The following is a 20169-nucleotide window of genomic DNA, read 5'->3' on the forward strand; positions in this document are numbered from 1 at the left end:
ATATATATATATGTGTGTGTATGTGTGTGTGTATGTGTGTGTGTTAAGGGTTTGTAAAATGCTTAACACTTCTTAACCCACATAATGCTGCAATGCAATACTGTGGCACACCAGGGGAAATAGGCCCATAGTTATGGTGGCACTAAAGCATTTACTACTACATACTGTGCAGAAAATACAACATGAGAGTGTTGAGCATAGAATCCGGAATGGGCTACCATTAAACACCACAGTGTGAATAGAAGAGAATGGACAGCAAACGCACCATTAGCTAATTAACTCGTATTTAGTCAGGAGTAAAATGCTTTGCATGTAAAAAAAAAAAAAAAATGCAAAAGTAAATAAGTTCAGGTCAATAAAAACATCTGATCACAATGGCGCTGGAGAGTGTAAAGAACTGGCAGATCTAAAAACTGCCACAGTTCAAAAGAAAACAGGGCCATTTCTGGGTAGAAACAATACCCCCAACACTGTAGGTGAGGTTGGATGATGATACAACTCCATCCCATCATGGAATTTGTTAGAGGTTACCAAACCACATACTTACCTCAGAATCCCAAATGTTGCTTTGATTAAAAGGGTTATAGTTTGTCTACTAGCCCTTACAACCACTGAAATATGCCTTTCTCTATGCATTATATAAATTCATTGCATTTTTCCCTTTTTATTATGACCAAGATACCAAAAATTGCATAATTGAGCAGGTCTTTACTGTAAACAGCCTTCTTGTCAATGACAACCACCAACCATTAATGGGCTCATTTTACTAAACTAAAATCACCTTTCCAGGGTCAGTCCTTTTAAAAACAAAATAGAGAACAGAACAGTTTGCTGACATTTAGACCTTTTAATATCTTCAAGGACAGCACAATTTAGAGTGGTTACAAATGAAGCCCAGCATTACCAGTGTACATACCATTAACATGAAGTTGAGGTACAATATTAATGAATGTAACATTTTTGGTGACGGCCACAAATACCCAATAATTTTACTGCTGATTTTCTTGACATTCTAGAATGTCCAACTACGGTCCCTAACAGAGGTAATTCCCCACAACTGGTCAGGAGAACTGAAGGTCAGTGGGCTTCCTCCTATCCCACTACCTGAGCTCACCAATAGAGAAAACTGTATATGCAATAAGGAGAAACAGTCCTTGCTGGTTTTGCCTCCCTAACCCATGGGAGCTTCAGAGCCATTGCAACTCCCTAGCGAAGCCTGGTGACATCACACAGCCAGGACGTGAACCTGCGCTCCCCTGACTATATGACTCATACACTGGATTTGTAGTGTACATTGTCTAGAGATTGTATTGCATGCATGTACTGCATGCATGTTTTGTACGCTAGCCTTTTCTCCATTTTTTACAGCATCTTTAAATCCTATGAAGGTGTGAAGAGAGGCTACTCTCTGAACACTGCTGCTGTATTTCATCCTTGGGAGTTATAATTCTTTTCAGAGAGCATCATATCAAAGTTAGGTCAGATTGAGGAGTAAATACTCAAAAATCAGCGCACATTGGTACAGATTAAGTCCCTGTTGCTCTGCAAGTTTATTACGGAGTCACTTTGCTTGTTGCACAGCGAGCTGAGCCATTGTTTGAAAATAATAACAACTCCCAATTGTAGCCTTTGTTTTGAGAGCTTCATATACAGACAGCCAACATTAAACAAATTGGTTGAATTGTTTAGATAGAACAAATCCATGACGGAATATAGAGAATGTGATTTGTGTAGAGGGTAAAATGTATGGGGCAATAAAGGCGGGGGATAAAGTACAATGTATTTATTTCTGCGACCAAAACTAAATAATTGCAAATGTAGAGTATGAATACGACACACTCAGTTCAATACTGTCACAGGCAAACCTAATGAGGAAGGCATCTAATGCATTGTGCATAATGGGAGCTAGACATGATTGGTTGGCTTCAGAACTTGTCCCAGTAATATAAATAAGGTGGTTGACAAAAACTTTACATACTGATTTATCTTGTATGTAGGGATAGCTGACCTCCTTTAAATTGGGGGATGGAAATTTGCAGCAAAGTCTGTTCTCCAGAATCACTTTGTGTTCAAGAAATACAAGTAGGTGATTTTTTGGCTATGAAAGCATCTGCCAACCAAGCATCTAGCACCAGCCTTCAGGTCAGGTTGAACAGCTGCTTTCCAAAAGAGAGATGCAGTTTATATATTTCAGACACACATCAGGGATTCTATCTGCATAACAACTTCAAATCTGTCATGTGAAGGACAACTCCAAAGTGTTTTTTTTCCTTAAGGCCTTACTTTAAATAACAAAAGTTGTTAGCTGTTTTTCAGTCCTTTTTCATAGTTCGAACTATGAATCCGTGAAATCCATGTCTAGCAGATTGATTCACAATAAAGAAATCTGAACACGCAAGATGCATTTTCATCAAGCAACAAACTTGCAAGTTATTGGTTACAGAGCCTACTGCAATTATATACCCCCACATTTGATTACATTTAGATTACAAACAAATAAATCAATACATATATTAAACAGTGATTAATCCAAAACGACAAAAACAGATGAAGCAAACAATTACACGTCACATTTTTCACAGTTGCACTCAATTATTGATTTTGGTACCCCGCAAGCCTTCAAGCAAAAACACAGAATATTATAAATAGGACATTACCTCTTCTTCGTCCATAGCTCCTGGCTGCATGTGAACACATAAAAACAAAAGCTGTCGGTATTGCTGTCATTGTACTTTTAGCACTTCTAAAGATAACTTCTTATTAAAAGAGTAGGCAATATACAGTATACATGTAGTAGGGATCATAAGCAACCATGTTTGTCAAAATAGAACTTGTCTCTGTGCTGTTCGATGTATGCAACATAAATTGTATGCATTCTTGGCAAGGAGACTAATTTGCTTCTACCTAAGAGGGTGATCCCTCCAGTCCAGGGCAGACTTCAGACATGTATGTAGAGCAATGCAGGGAAGCTCCCATTGCCATTACTTGTGCTATCCTCACTATGTGGATAATACAGAGGACTACTGACTCCAGCACTACCAGTCCGCTTTCCACTAGCACCAAAAATATGTGGATCACAACATTTATCGAAACAAAAAACCAGACAGTCCTCCCTCTTTATATCGCCATCTGATTTACACATTAAAAAAAAATAAATCATATATATATATATATATATATATATATATATATATATATATATATATATATATATATATATATATATATATATATACACACACACACACACACAGTATATATATATATATATATATATATATATATATATATATATATATATATATATATATATATATAGAAAAAGTGAAATCGGTGAAGGACCCTTATACAGTTAAATATATCTCTGTACAATTTACTGACAACATGGACTACTGTAACTGAATTAACCAAATTTGTGAATTGCTAAATCAGGAAATACAAAGATTGTACTATATTTTTTGGGCGTTTTTGTTGAACTGTATATCAGTACAACTCAAATACTTTAAAAAAGGGGGGGGGTCAGGTTTATTCTCAAGAACCTTTTTTTGTTGGTTTTTTTTCCAGATAAGCAAGACCGATATTAATCAAAACACTTGCAAAACTGATATCGAATTAGACCAGTTTCTCATTTTCCTGGCAATGGGCTCTTATCTGAGTTTCACAATAGACACAATGCCTTCTATTATTACTGCGCAGTGCTTTTTTTTTTTTTATATGCAATACATTTCCTAAAGGATATGTGCCAGAAAACCTGCACAGTGTTTCCTGCACAGCTGTTGAAAAGCCTTGCATGTATTTTCTGTAAAACCTTTTAAACAAAGGCTTCCCTTCAACCAGCATTTTAGTAAGTAAAAGAAAAGTACATTAGAAAAAAGTTAAATGTACCAAAAAAGTTAAATGGAGAAAAGCTGAAAAGTTTCACAGATCATTACCTTACCTAAATTTGACTCAGCAGTTCAAATTTAGTGCTAAAAATCAGGGTCTGTGAAACTAGCTGCAAGTCAATAGATTGCAGGAAGGTTTCTTTGATACAAAAAATATAGGCTATATTTTGCAATCCTTGTTGCAACTGTCACAAGCTGCATGAAGCAGGAAGTTTCCAGGTTATGGTCGACAGTACTGCCACAAATGTCAATACTCGGCAATACTCAAAAATCACTAAATATGCTGAAGGACTGGTGCAGGAGACATGCGATATGCACCAGACATCTTATATTTCTCTTGTGTTTCACTCAGCAACACGGCACTTATCTGATAACCGTTACTGATGTAATCTTGGCTTTACATATTATAGTCCTCACTATTGTTATCTCGGACTCGTGCCTTCTAATTCAAATATACAGAGATACAGTATTTTTACCTAGAATTTATTTCAAGGATATTAAACTTGTTTTATTCTAGATATACATAAAGGTGTTTTGTTGGTCGCTGCACTTATAATCAGTCTGTACAATAAACTCACTATGAAAAGACAAAGCTCTGCGTTGTAAGTTTTATGAACCTTTTAAAGGCATTAACTCATAACTGGAACTGAATAAAAGCTATATAGCAAAATGGTTCTCTTTTTACTAACTGTTGCATGTATCTGTGTGGAATAATTTAGTAATAAAAGTTAAGAAAACACAGATATGGTCATTCTACATTTCAAAAAGTTGGGCCCAGTGAGGCATTGGTGAAAAAAAACTGTAGAGGTGCTTTTCTTTTAGTGTCATGTAGGATTTTCAGTATTATTCAAGAGGAGGCTGCCCTTGTTAAGCTTTCTTCCCCCACTGTGCCCCATTGAACATGTAGGAATTATATATTAGTTTAGCACAGGGGCTTTTTATATAAGCAGTATACTGTACGTTATACTTTATGGGGCAATAAATAAACAATAAATTTATTTTTACAACTTTCAACTGGTGGAGTTCTTAAAGAATTCCACATTATTAATGTGATAAAAAAAAAAACCCATAAAATTACACACACACACACTCAATTTGACCAGCTAATGTATAATCTACTGAATGAAAAATACTGGTGTGGCCGATCAAAAAAATGTAATAAAATGCTGTTACTTAATGGCAAGTATTATTTCCATGTTATATGATAACATGTAAACCAAGAAAAGTAGTTTTACATTTGTGCTAAAGGGTTTATAATAAAACATTACACTAAGAGGCATATAAAAAATGCGAATCAACTGAGACTTCTGGCTACAGTGTACAATAAGTTTGTTCACTTTGATAGAACACAGCAAATGGAAGCCAAGAAAGGAAATACGCTGGAGGCAGTGAACAAGGGGTCTAAAGTTAATGATGGTAAACATTCACAGGGCTGGCATAAACGAAAACCAAGGGAGGCATGCACTTTGCACATTAGCTTGAATAATGTGTTCCAACGTGTTTTACACAATTATAGCTGGTAGGCAAACAATCATATGCAAAGAGTGAAAGACAAGTTTAAATGAAGGTGACTCTGAAATAAGAGTGGATATACAGTACAGGGGTCCTGTTTCTATCAGTTCCACTTGCATAACAAAACAAATCGGTCGTATTCAAACATACAAATGGCAGGTGTTCTTGTTTGTCTAACCTGCGCATTATTAATAAATCCTGTCACTTATTGCATGTGACATTTATAGAGACACGCATGCTATGTTTTACAAATACTCACTATTTAGTGCCATGATGTTATCAGTTCCTGGATGATGGAAATTTAGACCCATGCGACCTGGAAAACAAAAAGTTAAAATTCATATTCAATATTCAAATAATTTACAGTATGTCCAATTATATTCTATTTTGAGATTTGCACTGTAAAATACCAAGAGATCATTATCTCCTGATTCAATGGAAACTTTTACAGCCCAAATCCTCAACCAGGTAGAGTAGCATTCCACAATAACATACTACATATCATTATTTAAATGTAAAACCAAGATAAACCATCGCACACAACACAATAGAAAAAGGAAGATAAGTAGAGTTATTAAAAAGCTTTCAATATTAAAAATGAGAGTGTAGGGCTTCCCCAGTGTAATTAGCTGCTACGCTTGCTACTGATCTACATAATATCACAGACTAGGGTTCTTCCAGCTACCCTACTTGTACCCTTTTATTTCTTTCTCTAACCAGCTTTGAGACACATGGCAACACTGGCTCTCAGACTACTTTCCCGCTGACTAGCGGATTGCAAGTCTCTTAATAAGGGGGAATAAGCCGAGTGCTGAAGCAATTTGTTGACTGGGTAGGCAGTGAAATAGCTATTAACTGACAAAGAGGCGAACTGAGCCAGCATTAAAAGACATCAAATCGAAGTACTTTTAAAGTCTTCTTTTTTTAGAATTGAAAGGTTAGGATTGTTACAGACCACACATCCTGCTGAAGGAGGTTTGAGACCATGATAGAAGAAACCCCTACCATTTAAAACCCCTTACAGTCGTTCAAAATAAAAAACTCTCAATATTTACTCTAGTGCATTACAACTGAAGCCATTAATCTCCCATAAAACACTACCTGGATGGTTATGAGGAAATTCTTTACTTTAAACCCTCCCAAAGATTGTAGCTCTAAAAGGTTTGACACACTGATTATTTATACAGGCCTCAATGTGGAAATGAACCAGGTTCAACCAAGCACTGGGAGCTGGCTGGAACATCGGGTTCTCTCACCGTCTGCTTTCTGTCCTTCATGTTTTTAAAGGTGCGTGCCCCATATGGTTTTCATTTGATATTTATTTTTACACACTGAAGGTTTAAACATAAAAAGCCCAAACTATAGTAAAATAGGACAGCAACGGATGTCATTTAAGAGTACAACTAGCAGCTGTAAATGTAAGAAAAGGCAGGACCCATGAGCTCACTGTATACTGTGCAAGGAGACTGGGTTGAGGCATCAGGTGTGTAAAGAATGTGAAGAGAGAAGTGTTAGAAATGAAGCAATAGAGAAATGCAACAGACACCTCGCAAAATGTGCTAAAAGTCACTTTGCATGTGAGAAATCGAGAATGTGTAATAGGTTAAGGGGGTTTGAAACAGGTTCTCCAACAAAGCAGTACGCTGGCGTGTATTTTGTGAAAACTGTTTTTTGCCAACAAACATCTAGCACCACAGTTGTGGAACTGTATTTGGTTTGATAACAATTCAAGGAATGGTTCTGAAGATATTAAACATAAGGCATGCTAAAAGCCTCCACGTTATCTAAAATCCTGCTAGTCTGATATGTACTTTATTTCTCATATTCCTGGTTTTAGAATTCAGAGTAAAAATAAATAAATAAAATGTAACACATCTAGAAATAAATATAATATATATATATATATATATATATATATATATATATATATATATATAGTTTTATTGCACTTGAAATACCACTTAGAAGGTATGCTGATGAAACAAGTATTCTAATTTGCCAATTGAGTGACATTTCGTTGCAAATGACCTACCGTAATTCTACTCTATAATATGTACTATACTTAGAAATCCACCACACTTCTCTTGTAAACTGCCACATAGAGGTACACCAGCTGTGTTCACATTACAGGGGAGGGTGCAATTACTGAACTAAACATCAGTGAAATAAGAAAGGAAAAGGAAAACAAAAAGCATGTTGGTAATGATGATGTCACTGAAACCTTTGGAACCTTTTTGCAGTAACTACACTTATAACTATAGAATGTGTGGAACAAATTACAACACATTTTAAATGTGTAGGATATCATCTCTATCAGCCCAACCTATCAAAACCACAACTTACAAAACAGTACAAATGGTTAGGTGATACGAACAGTATGTTCAAAAGAAATCGAAAATAGAGTACAGTAACTAGGCAACCTTAGCCTTTTGTTATAAAATGATTCAGTGGATATTTCACTGTAGGTTTTTTTTTTTTTTTTTTGCTTAGCTTCTCCTCTGGCAATAGAAACCAAGCGCGCAGCTGGTATTCATTTTGGTCCTTGAAATTTTAGTATCAATGGTATTTACAGTAGCAATTTGTCACCAACAAGCATGCATGATGGCACAGAAGGATGTTCCCTGGTCTACATTCACAGCAAACACTGTAAAAAATGCACAAGCAAAGTCACTCCTTTGAAGCAAATAGCCTAGTCCCCAAGATATAGCCTTCATTAGCCCAACAAGCCAGAGCTCACATATACTGGATTCTGAAATGCTCAATAAATACTAAAGAATGTTCAGAACATCAGAATTCATCACAATTGGATGGGCAGTTGTATAGGTAGTGTATACCTAAGAGTGTGGTACACAGAAGAGTTGTACAGTATGCAGAACATTCTAGGGGACGGCTGCCCTCTTTCTCTGCAGGTGACTGCTTTCTTTTTGGAGCCCCCCTCCCTTTATTCTCCAGGTAGAAAATTAAATATGGTTCAGTTTCATTTGCTAAAACAGCACTGCTAATTTTACATTGCAGTGAGCTGCCTGGCTGTGTGACATTTCACCACCTGCCTTTGGCTGCTATTTTTAAGCTGCCCTCGTCAGCTATCGCCTGGGAAAGGTAGCAGCGTGAATTGATAACATTTTCATATCAACAAAAAAGGGGTTCACTGGCTGTTACTACAAATAAAAAAAAAAAAAGACGAGAGGACACATACCTTCCAGACTTAGTTACAAGAAAGAACTTGAGTGTTCCAAATGCCTATACTTGACTACTTCTAGGTTAAATGCAAGTCATTGTAGTGGGTATAGCCTACTTGGTTTTGTATTTTACACTTTTTTGTAATAGAATTTGTTTTGTAGTAAATGTTGGAACTGGTTATTATAATGCTTTTAACATCTCAGTAACTGCTATATAACTAGGCCAATGCTTTTATGTTACTAATGTATACAGTTGTTGGCAAGAGGCCACCTTATTAATTTTTTTATGAGAGTCCAGGAGGAGTTAAAGTTCTTACTCAATATTGATAAAATGCATTAAACTACAATATGCATTTACCGTATGTCTAACATACACCCCCATCAGTATCATGAAAAGGTAGATCACCAAGATCTACATCCATCACTCTATGTACAATTGTACAGCAAGCGTGACACACACAGGTTTTCTACATAGCCTAGACTTGAAGCTCAGACATGCTGGAAAAAGAGGGTGGTATAAGCTGGCCTTGCTGCAGATACAGTACACAAGGGGACGTAATGCAAGAATGCAGATTGACCCACATAAAATTAAAACAGCTGACAAAAAGAGCCAGCAAACCATTAATCTTGCTGTGTCATTGCTTGGAGTTTTGACCAGTTCTTTCTATTACTGTAATAAAAGCTGTTGCTGTAAGATCAACAATATTTGATGGTACTCAAGCTCTCCAGAAAAGGATACTAGAAACATTACCTTGAAACTTCAAATTCTGGAATTTAACAGCCAATACAGACACACAATTTTCAGTGACTCATGTAGTACATGGTTGAAAAGGAAATGCTTAAGAATAATAAAGCTACCCATGAAGATTAGGGATGCACTGAATCCAGGATTCATTTTCGTATTCGGCCAGAATAGCTACTTCAGCCGGTGAACCGAATCCGAATCCGAATCCTATATCCGCCCAGATGCACATCTCCTTTCTTGTAAAGGTAAAGTAAATGGTTCTATAGTTTGACGTTTCTGTTGTGGGGGGAGGGAGTTAGCGGTAAATTGTGCAAGTTTCAAACTGAAATCTTATTCAAAGATATATTTCCAGTCGGTAATAAAAAATACTATTAACTAAAAGGCTCAAAACTATAGATTGTGAGCATCCCTTATTTGTAGCTTTTGAGATGGATTCGGTATTCGGCCGAATCCCAAAAACTTGGATTCCCTAATGAAGATTAAAAAAAGTGATTAAGCATACAACTGTTTACTATAGCTCAGTTTCAGGATTTTATTTTAGTAGTAGTATTATTATTTTTGTTCCCGTCCCATCTGCTATTTTTAATACTGTCTCTCAGTTTCAGACACAAGGGAAGTTTCTGCCCCACACACCTGTTATAAACAAAAAGTTTGTAGTACAGCCGAGTCTTTCCATTCAAAAACAGAATTAATACCATTTGCTATATTGCATTGTGAAGCTTTTTTTTTTTTTTTTTTTACACCCATATTTATTACAGCACATGATGATATGAACTGCAGTACAGTGTAAACCCAACAATCTAGCCTATGCTCTCTAAACGAGCTACAGTATATTGTGAGATGGATACACTTGTGGCTACAAGAAGCCAATATGATGTTGGGCACAAAAGCATTGAATTTATACAGCACCTTTCAAAGCACTTTCCAGAGCAAAAAACAATAGAACAGTCAATTAAGAAAGATAACCCAGCAACAAACACCAAAACCTGGAGCTGTGCTGTCTAAAAGCCCTTGAACCCGTGAGAGTGGTGACCCAAAGAGAACCTCAGCCGAGGAGCGCAGAATGGACTGTAGGAAGTGACCAGACAGTCAAGAGTGAGAATAGTCCCCTTTTTGGTCTTTTTCACCCATATTAAACAACATAAAATGGGTGTTCACCAGAGTTATATCAGCACTATAGTAGCAGACAACAATGCCTCCTTCCACTCAACAAAAAAGGGCACTATTAAAATAAACAACCTCTTACTACTTGCATGCAAATGTCGGCCTCTGTTGCTCAAGGGGGGGAAGATTTCAAAACTATAGATAAGGCAGAAAAAAGACAAAGACTAATTTCTTAAGTGCTGTGCCTTCTACTGAACTGAGCTGCCTTTTGTTTGTGCTTTTCCAGCTGGAATCCCACTGGCCCAGGATTGGGAAGGGTTACCAGACAAAAGCGTGATTCTCTGCACGTGATCTCAGCTGACTGACTTGTGCATTTCAGTGAATCAAATAAAAGAAACTGCTTGTTCATCACCCCACCACGACACAGAATAACATTCCATTTCAACTGGATTGATGTGCGGTCAAGAGTTAAGAGTTCATCTGGAAGAATTGTTCCTCTTATTGAAAGCCACTTTAACTAACCAGACTAAAGTGAAGAGGATTTATTCATGACCCTGTGACTTGTAAAGAATTCCAATATTGTCAGTTGGGCCATGGCATATCAGATTTATACAATGCTGCAAGCAATTACGTAGAAGGAAATAAAAAAGCATAGACTTAATCACCTTACGCCACAAGGGACAAAAAGAGGAAGGAGTAACATTAAATAGAAATATATTGTAGACTACAAATACTCCAGTCTCAGCTTAAAAAAAAAAAAAACACCTGCTAGGCTCTGATAACAGCACAAGAATGGACAACCCAGTTCCATATGATAAAAATAAACTTCATGACAACAGTCAGAAATATTTGAAGCTTTTTCCTACCCAGAATTTGCCTCAGTGCCAGTTCACCTTTCCATAGAATTAACTTGAAACTTCTCAGAAAGGTGAACCGTAATACAGCAGCCCTTTATTGACCTGTAATGCAAGCTTGGGCAGTCCATTTCAAGTTAAATCTCCACAGGGTGCTTTCTTTACTAAAACTATAGGGCAGATAAATATGTCCAATACAAAGAGCATTGTGGACTCAAATGAGCTCATCACATAAAATAACGATAAAAAATTCCTCCTCTTAATATTTGTCTCTGAATTCAGTTCTCAAGTTTTACCAGTACACACTGAATAGCTTGGCACAGCGCTCAACATAATATTTTAAGTTACAGTACACTACATACTGTATAACAGCACTCTGCTTATGTTTCATAGTTAACAGGATTAGAATTAGTCATTCAGTACCAAATACAAAAAATTGCATTTCTGAAATGTACACAGTTTTAAATATATTTTGCTTACTGTAACACTTAATTTGGGTATATTATAATATTCTAAAGAGCAAAGGACCTTAACTCTATCGGCACTAAATAACTTTACAGAAAATCAACACTTGTACTGAAAAATATTTTTTAAATGGGCATAGATATGTATACAGTATTAGTGTTGTATATTAGTTTACTGGTGTGCTTAGTGAAGTTATCTTTGCTATACAATGTCTGCACTTTTGAGTGGAGTTATCTAACCTAGACCTGCATACAGATGTGCAGTGGTGAAAAAGCGAATACTGCTACCCTACAGTAAAACTCATGAATTATTGTGGTACATCTTCAATTTGAATGCACACAAAGCAAAACCGAGAAAACGTATTTGTGTTTGTTGAAGTTCAAAAGCAGGTACAGTAGGCGACAATAAAATGTGTAGTACAGAAAATTGTCACATTCAATTTACAGATGTTATTACAGTACACTAAGTGAAGTACTTAATAAATCTTTACTAAATGCATTTGTGGCAGAATGATGGTCCAAGATGACACTAAATCAAAGATATTGCTATGGCAACTACTTGACTGCTACAGTACCAACTCATTTAAAAAATAATCTATCTGCTTTTAAGTTCTCTCCCATCTATCAAATCCCTAAAGGCATACAGTACAAGACCATGGCAGGCTCTTTAAGTTTTCTGCTACAACTGGAGGACTGAAATCCTAAAGAGAATCAATTCCACTTTAGTTACAGGCTAGTTCAAAGTCTCGCCTATAAAACTTCCTGACAGATGGAATAGGTTTTCCATTCACTTAAAATGCAGATAACCCAATAAAACAACATAGAACCACTTGTATTTACATATGTATTTTCTAAAGGCTATCATAATGGAATGCCATAAAGCTGTGTATGAAAAAAGTACTGTACTATTTGGATGTAGATTTTAATGGTACAAAAAGTCAATATTTTTCCTTTAACAATGGAAACATATTTCCGATGTACACACTGTATATTTTTTTCTCCTCTTTCATTGAATTGAATTCCCCACTGTCAAGAGCAGTGAGCAGGCATGTACACTCTAATGGGTACAGTGGCTCTGCTTTATATGTCAGCCTGCTTTCTCCTGTTAGGTTAACCTAATGTTAGGTTAACATTATTCTACAGCTTTGTAAACAGTACTAAACTGTCCTTCTGGTTTCCAGTATTTAGAATTCTAAATGTAAATTATATCCTAGTCTATATAAATACATTTACTAAAAACATTTAGAACACTACGACCTAGAGCCTAGCACTCAAGAACAAAAACTAATTTCAAACTAGTTTTCAGACTTTATCATGAACAGAATTGCCTTTGTGTCTTGTGGTTTGTGTTTCATAATACAGAATGTTTTCAAACTAAACAAATCCTACTACAATTATAGAGAATGGAAGTTTACCAAGGTCACATACTGTTTGTAGGACAACTGCCATTCTGTATTTAAAATTTCAAGCACACTTTCAAGTGTTAAATTAAATCACATATAAATAAACATTTACGTAGATCCTGCTTAATAAATGAAATTGTTTAGATTTTTTATTTTTTTTTAAATATTGCATAAGACAGACATACTGTAAGGTTTAAGTGTACCAAACAATGAGAAGCTTTTTAGAATTCAGCTCTCTATGCTGGATATTAAAATGATATTCTAGTACTGGTACACTTGAGATGTGCAATACAGTAGCACAGCATTGATTTGCCATTGACAATTATCTAACTCTATTAAAACACTTAAACTACACTTCACATGAAAAAGTCTGATGTGACAAGCTTATGTTTGGGCATACAGACATGATAAGTGCATAAGGGTCCACCTTATCTCCCAATTTCCTGTACATACACGCTGTACTTTCAATGACAACTAAAGACTGCAATATATTGAGATTTTACACTTAAATATTCTAAATAAGACAAGGGGATGTACTCAATTGATCCAAACAGCTGCATGACAGGCTCTATTAAAAAAGAATGGTGTTTTTTTTTTTTTTTTATCTGTTTGATGAATTAAGTATGATACTGGTTTCTATATCAAGAGTCTAGAAAATTAACATGCACATCAAATATTAAATCCATAAAAACAGACTTTAAAAAATTATCCGTTGAATAAACCTTGATGAGTTAACGCTCTGTCGATAGGGCCTATAGTTACTTTGAATTTTTTTTTTTTTTATAATTGAGAAAGGTTGAAATACTTTTGAAGGACAAAGCACATATTTTTCCATAAATAACCTTGTTTTGCAATGTCAGCATCAGTTGCCAGCGTCTTCAGTCAGCCTTTTGTTTAGATTAAGTGTGTAGACATCCCTTTATCTTCATCTCAATCTCAATGAGAGTATACAAATGTCAAATAACAAATATTAAACAAACTCATCAAAAGCAAGCTGTGATTTATTCCAAGGCACAGCATTCCAAAATGTAGTGCTGCAAATATAACCTTTAAAAAAGCAACAGCTGCAAGTCTTTTTTTTTGCTTAAAAGCAAAAGTATATGCACGATTTTGCAGGTAAGGGCAATGTTATGTCACAATGGTTTCAAATTGAAAAAAAGAATAGGGCATAAAATGCAGTTGTTACTTAAAGCAAATCTACAGCATCCAAAAGATCTCTGACTTTTTTTAAAAAGGAAGCCAAAAAAAGCATGTATTTATGAATATTCCTAACCTGCAAAATGATTCCTCCACATTATATCAGCGATAGTCATTGGTGCGCCACTGGGAGGGTAGTGTTTACCTTTGTCGTGATCAGTCCTTATAATATCCATTAAGGAATTCTCCAAAGAGTGCAAGTTAAAACCATCATAGGGCCGATTCCGGTCCTGTAAAAGAAAAAGACGCATGTCATGAAGTTACTTGGTCTGCAGATATAGATTATTGGTGGACTTTGGTGAAATACACAAATGCATTCTCTGCATTATCAGTTCCATGTATACCTTAACCCCCACATACAGTCCATTGGTTAGGACTGAAAATGATCTGTATAGCCAGAATGGGTAGTACATCTTGAAAGCGCTATTTTGTATTTAATTTCAAGCACACATCCTTGTGTTAAATTAAATCACATACAAATAAAAGGTAGTAAAAATGCTTAAACCTGTTAAGGCTTGTAGTAATTCTGAATTTAACATCAATAGAGCCATTGTTCTTATTTACATAAAGTTCAGCTTACACCCTGTTCCCTAGGTAAGTGTTACCTTTGACCTCTTGTATAACATTGTGTTATGTTGTATTATTAGTGTAGACTTGAGGGATATTGGGAACCAACTAAGAACTGGAGCAGGGTTTAAGCACAAAGTGTTCTTGCAAAATAAGTTGGTAGATGTGCTACTCCCCTCCATCACCCCACAGGTGGGGTCTACTGTATCTAACAGAACAGTGTTTGGAAACTTCCTTCTCCTCCCTGGCACAGTTCAACGCACAGAGAGCAAAGGTCCTGAAGTCACAGACAGTTCAAGTGATCAAGGGCCAATTAGCAATGTGAAACAAGAACTACAGCAGAAGGGCTTTGGTTCACTTCATCTTATGGCTGTATGTCTTCATACAAAACTGTGAAATTCAAAATCTAGGTGCCAGATTGAAAGAGAACAGAAACAGTCCTCGGTTCACCGCACACCAGCGACCCTTGTAGTCTGGCCGGGCGCCTGCAGGCTTGCCTGTAAGCTGCCCAGAGCTGCGTTGACCTTCTTGTCAACTGGCAAGACTACAGTGCAGTACGTTATGCAAATGGTTTTTTATTGGCTTTTAGATTTTAAGAAAGTAAATGATTTGCAATTACATATAACACATGATGTACTATCCTACTGAATGACACTGTATACACCGCATAGTAAAGAGCAAGAGCACAGGGGGGTTAAAACTGCACCAACTTGTAGACGAGATTGGCTCTATACAGTAGTTTTGTCTATTAATACATACTGTATTTCAAAATGAATACTGTATCATGGCAGTAAACCATTTGTCAAGCAGCTAAAATAGATAGTTGGCACCAGCATTTCAAATCCACTGGCAATGCACATTGTTTGCACATAAGCTATTGTAATGCAATTGGCTGAGCACTCAAAAGTGTTATTCAATTTCTGAGCCTGGATATTGTTCAGCATTACGTTTAAGATAAAAATCTGCCCACTTTGTATAAATGTTACATTTTTATGCTGAGGTTTTCCTTTCACATTTCAGCTTCCAATTCTAACACAACACAGCATCTCCAACTACTGTATGGATCTGTATATCTCAACATTCACGTCGATTAACTGTAAATGTAATTACTGTATGTTTAACGAAACGTTTAATCTGTTCATCTTAGATTTACAGTCTTATTTAGCAATGTTATTTTTCAACATACGACGGGTGTGTGTGGGGTTCTCTACATGTAGGTTTTCACAATATGTAAAAATGTTGATAACAAAAAACTACTTATTTAAAAAAAAAAAATTACAAAGATGAGTTGTACTATGCATGGTATACCACACATGAGATTTTGACAAATCCATAATTGCTATTGCCTAAAAGTTATAACTGTTTACTTTGCTCAGTTCTGCAGTTTTGCTTTGAGTTGTTTTTTTTTTGTCCTCTATTTTTTTTTCTCCCCTATTTCGATATTGTCTTACCAGGGATTTACTCTTCGTTTTCAATAGTAAAAAAAAAAAAAAAAAAAAAGATCTGTTTGCACGTTCTTGGAAATGTTAAATGTTGAATCACCCTTTAAAAGATTCTGTATTAGAAAAAAATAAAGTAGTATCTGCCAGTATTGCAATACACACAAACTTTGAGTTTTAAACAGTGGTGGCACTGTAGATATCTCTGGTACCAGCTAAATAGTGCTTTCACACAGGTTTAAGATGAAATATACTAAAATAGAAACACTTTGTTTCAATTATATACTGCAACATTTTATGCAATATAAATACTATAAACTTGTAGCTATAAACATTCAAGTTGTAACCAAACACATCTCCTTTATTAGGAAAAGCATCAATGCTTAAAGAAATTTAAAAAGGTACATTTTTACTTTTGTGACAGCTTATTACGTGTATCCTCAAAATGGGAGGCTACACTAAAATCATACAATAAAATGTACTCTACTCTTAAAGGGGTAATAATTATAAAATTAGCACAACAACGTTCTTGTAAGCCTCATTGCTGCCGGCACACTAGTTTCGTTTTTCAGCTTTTCTATTCAGTTTGACTCATTATCTTGCCACAACACTGAGCCTCTTGCGCTGTAGGTTTTCTTTGTGTGTTACTAACTAGATGTGGTTTACAGTCCAGCTTGGGTTGTAAACTGGAAGAAGGATAAGAAGTATGCATAGTTAATGGTTTCTGAAATACAAAGGTCAAAGGTTAAAAACTACACTAATTATGTTTATGGGGAGACACCAATATTCAGAAGTGACTGACAGAGTCTACCTTGAAGCATGTGGTCTGTTTCATTGATATGGCCAGTGGTTAAAACAATGTGGCAGTGAAATTGTTCATCTTGCTTGCACAACCAATGCAAAAACAATATCTGAAAGTGAGCTGTCTCCATCATGCAGAAACTTACAAAAGAGCCACAACCTCAATATGGCAGCAAAAATACAAGGCTTTTCAAAATAACAAAGGTGATATGAATTTAGGGTATTGGTTATCTTTTCAAATAAATGTATGAAAATAATTATTGAACACATTCAGTTTTATCCAACGTATGCCATTATTTAATGAAAATACCTGCTTTAAAATAAATGAATACTGGCACCAGCAGTGCAAGCTGATCATTTTTTTAAAGAATGAATACTGATGCTTTCAGGCAAGATCAATGAAGACAAAGTCAACCTAACAATGCATTGATGTGGCATTGCTAAAACAACACAGCCCTATGGTACCTGTTCATATTAAGGAGAGCTAGAATTCAATCAAGCATTGCAATATTTGATAGCTGCAGTCCTATTTCCTATTTAAAGCTGCAGTCTCCAGTATGTTTCAGTTAAAGTTTGTCAAAACAGTATTCCTAAAAGTAGGTTTACTACATTCTTCAATAGTATTCTGGGAATTCAGATTAAAATTCCAACCTTGATAGATTTTCAGGTTGTGGAGCACAAGCGTCCTCTGTTCTTAAACACAACAGCAATTTAATACAGCAAGTTGTAAATTGAATACGGAACTGTCAGCATACTCAATGCTGCACAACGGCACCCCACAGTTCTCCCTACCACAGATAGAGTACACTAAGACTTTGCATTTTCAATTTGCATCTCAAACTTGGTACTCTGCACTTCAACTTTGGGCAGCCAGCCAGTTCATTTACATTAAAAACTTAGAGTTACTGCAGCACTTACTGGTCAATCTGCCAAAATGCAAATCCTGGATTGGTTGGATCACAGCCCAAAATGTATTAATGTATTTATATATATATATATATATATATATATATATATTTTTTTTTTTTTTTTTCTTGGGGGGGGGGGGGGGGGGGGGGCGGGGGCGGGTTGACAGAATGCAAATTTGCAAGATTGTGTTAATGCAACAGTTGCAACAGTGCGCTTAGGCAAGCCTTCAGGCCAAAAATAAACACCACAAGACTGTGTTGAATTTAGAGCTATAATGTCCCCCGATCATGTTCATTCACTTGTGGATTCCTGGGTTACTGTTTTTACAACATTGTTCCATAGTTTACAATTACCATGTGTGCTCTCTCCATTTGCTGTATAGTTTTGTTTACATTTGCTACATGTCATTTCAGCACAAAGGACGGTTACAAAGGTGAACACCATCCATCACATCTACTAACATGAAAACATGACAATTTTATCTGCTGTATAAGGTTGGTCAAAAAAACAAATGTAGCTGGATTTGTAACTTCTATAACTGCTTAACTTTTGTAGGCAGTATAGGACTGTGAGCATCGGTGTATGGGTTATAGCGACACCCATATCGCTTTCAGCCTCGGTCCGTTCACTATTAGTCATGCCACTATTCCTACATACACAGATGTTCACAGTCCTTTAAGCCTATGCTATCGCTAATGTTCAAACATAAGTTAAAAATACAATAAAATATTAGGATGCTGGGGTTCAAATGTATATAAAAAAGGCTGAGAATTGACTAGAAAAATAGTTGCCCCTAAAAATTCAATCTACATCTCAAGAATCGATTTTAAAATTCATATCCTGCATGTAAACGCAGTTATGACAGTTCAAAAATACTATCCTGTGTGAGACAGCCAGCTGATTAAAAATAAGCTATAGGCAGAGTATGGAAATGGGTAGAGACTGCAAAGCAACAGCATCCCATCAATCAGCAATAATTCTGCCAGAACTGTAACCATGATACCGTGTCTCCATTTCCTTCTCCTCCATTTCACTTCAGTAAGCAGACACTGCAGCCATGTGCAGCGCAACATATGGCCCCTATGACCTAGCTGCCTATTGATAACTATGCCGTACAGCATATAGACAGACAGTAGACTTGCGCTTATCTCCAGGATACAATATTAACCAGAAAGGAATTTTACAATGGGGAACAATATAAGAATGTTTCCAACCTGCTAATATACACGAGCTACAGAAACATGTCCTCTGACTGGGGATACCTATCCTAACTTTGCAAACCAAACAGGATACTGCAGCCTAAAGTAAAAACAATGAGTGGAATTTTCCCAGATGAAGTTCTGGAATCATGAAAAAAACATGTGTTCCGTATTGTAAAACACAAGTCTAACTTCTCACAGATGTATATGGCCCCCCATAATGCATTATTTGTCAATTACTTTTGTCTTATACATACTACCCCAATACAGCTTAAAATCTGTATTTTTTATATGTATATTTTAAAGTTTGTTGTGAAAATATGACACAGGTATTCCCATAAATATATTATCATGTAGGGCTGCTTCATAACCTTCTGCTAATACAGACAGTGTATCTGTTCAGCTTTCAGAAAGAGAAAATAGCCAGCTGGTTTCAAGGTTATCAAATAAATAGTTAATAAAGAACCAAGGGTAATATTTTTAGTATAAAGAATTATAATGATAGTAAAACATTTACAACCGCCATGATAAAAAAAAAATTGTATGATAAATGTAAAAATAAATAAAACAATAGTAACTGTCTGCAATAAAAAAGTACTGTATCCTAACTATGATGATCAGGCAGTATCCATTAAAGCAATATCTATCTATCTATCTATCTATAAGCAACAGTAAACAGTGCCATGACAGCAGACAGCATGCTGAACTTTCCTGGAAACTGCAGAATTCAGGGACAAGCTCCACCCACACCTTAAGCATCCAATTACAGGGGAGTAAATTGCCCTTTAAACAGGATGAGCTGGCAAAATGAAGAGAAGCAGCTCTAACACTTACAACCTCCAATACAATTTTTATATGCAAAACGTCAAACCATCAGCTCTATGAGGGGCTGCTCTCTGTGACACAGATAAT

At 35.9% G+C, this 20169-nt stretch overlaps 1 protein-coding gene across 7 annotated transcripts in view; it reads right to left on the reverse strand.

The window, feature by feature from the left end:
- The window catches only part of LOC117418253 (cytoplasmic polyadenylation element-binding protein 3-like), a 56630-nt gene that overhangs the window by 30886 nt on the left and 5575 nt on the right, over window positions 1-20169 (reverse strand). For 4 of the 7 annotated variants that reach the window (XM_034031090.3, XM_034031092.3, XM_034031091.3 and 1 more), the window contains exons 3-5: window positions 14419-14572; window positions 5656-5712; window positions 2658-2681 (exon numbers count right to left, since the gene is read on the reverse strand). In XM_034031090.3, coding sequence (XP_033886981.3) covers window positions 2658-2681; window positions 5656-5712; window positions 14419-14572 — 235 coding nt within the window. The remainder of the gene's footprint in view (window positions 1-2657; window positions 2682-5655; window positions 5713-14418; window positions 14573-20169) is intronic. The other 3 variants (XM_034031087.3, XM_034925962.2, XM_034031088.3) reach the window with 3 other exon arrangements.

Source organism: Acipenser ruthenus, chromosome 13, assembly GCF_902713425.1.
Source record: "Acipenser ruthenus chromosome 13, fAciRut3.2 maternal haplotype, whole genome shotgun sequence".
Lineage (NCBI taxonomy): Eukaryota > Metazoa > Chordata > Actinopteri > Acipenseriformes > Acipenseridae > Acipenser > Acipenser ruthenus.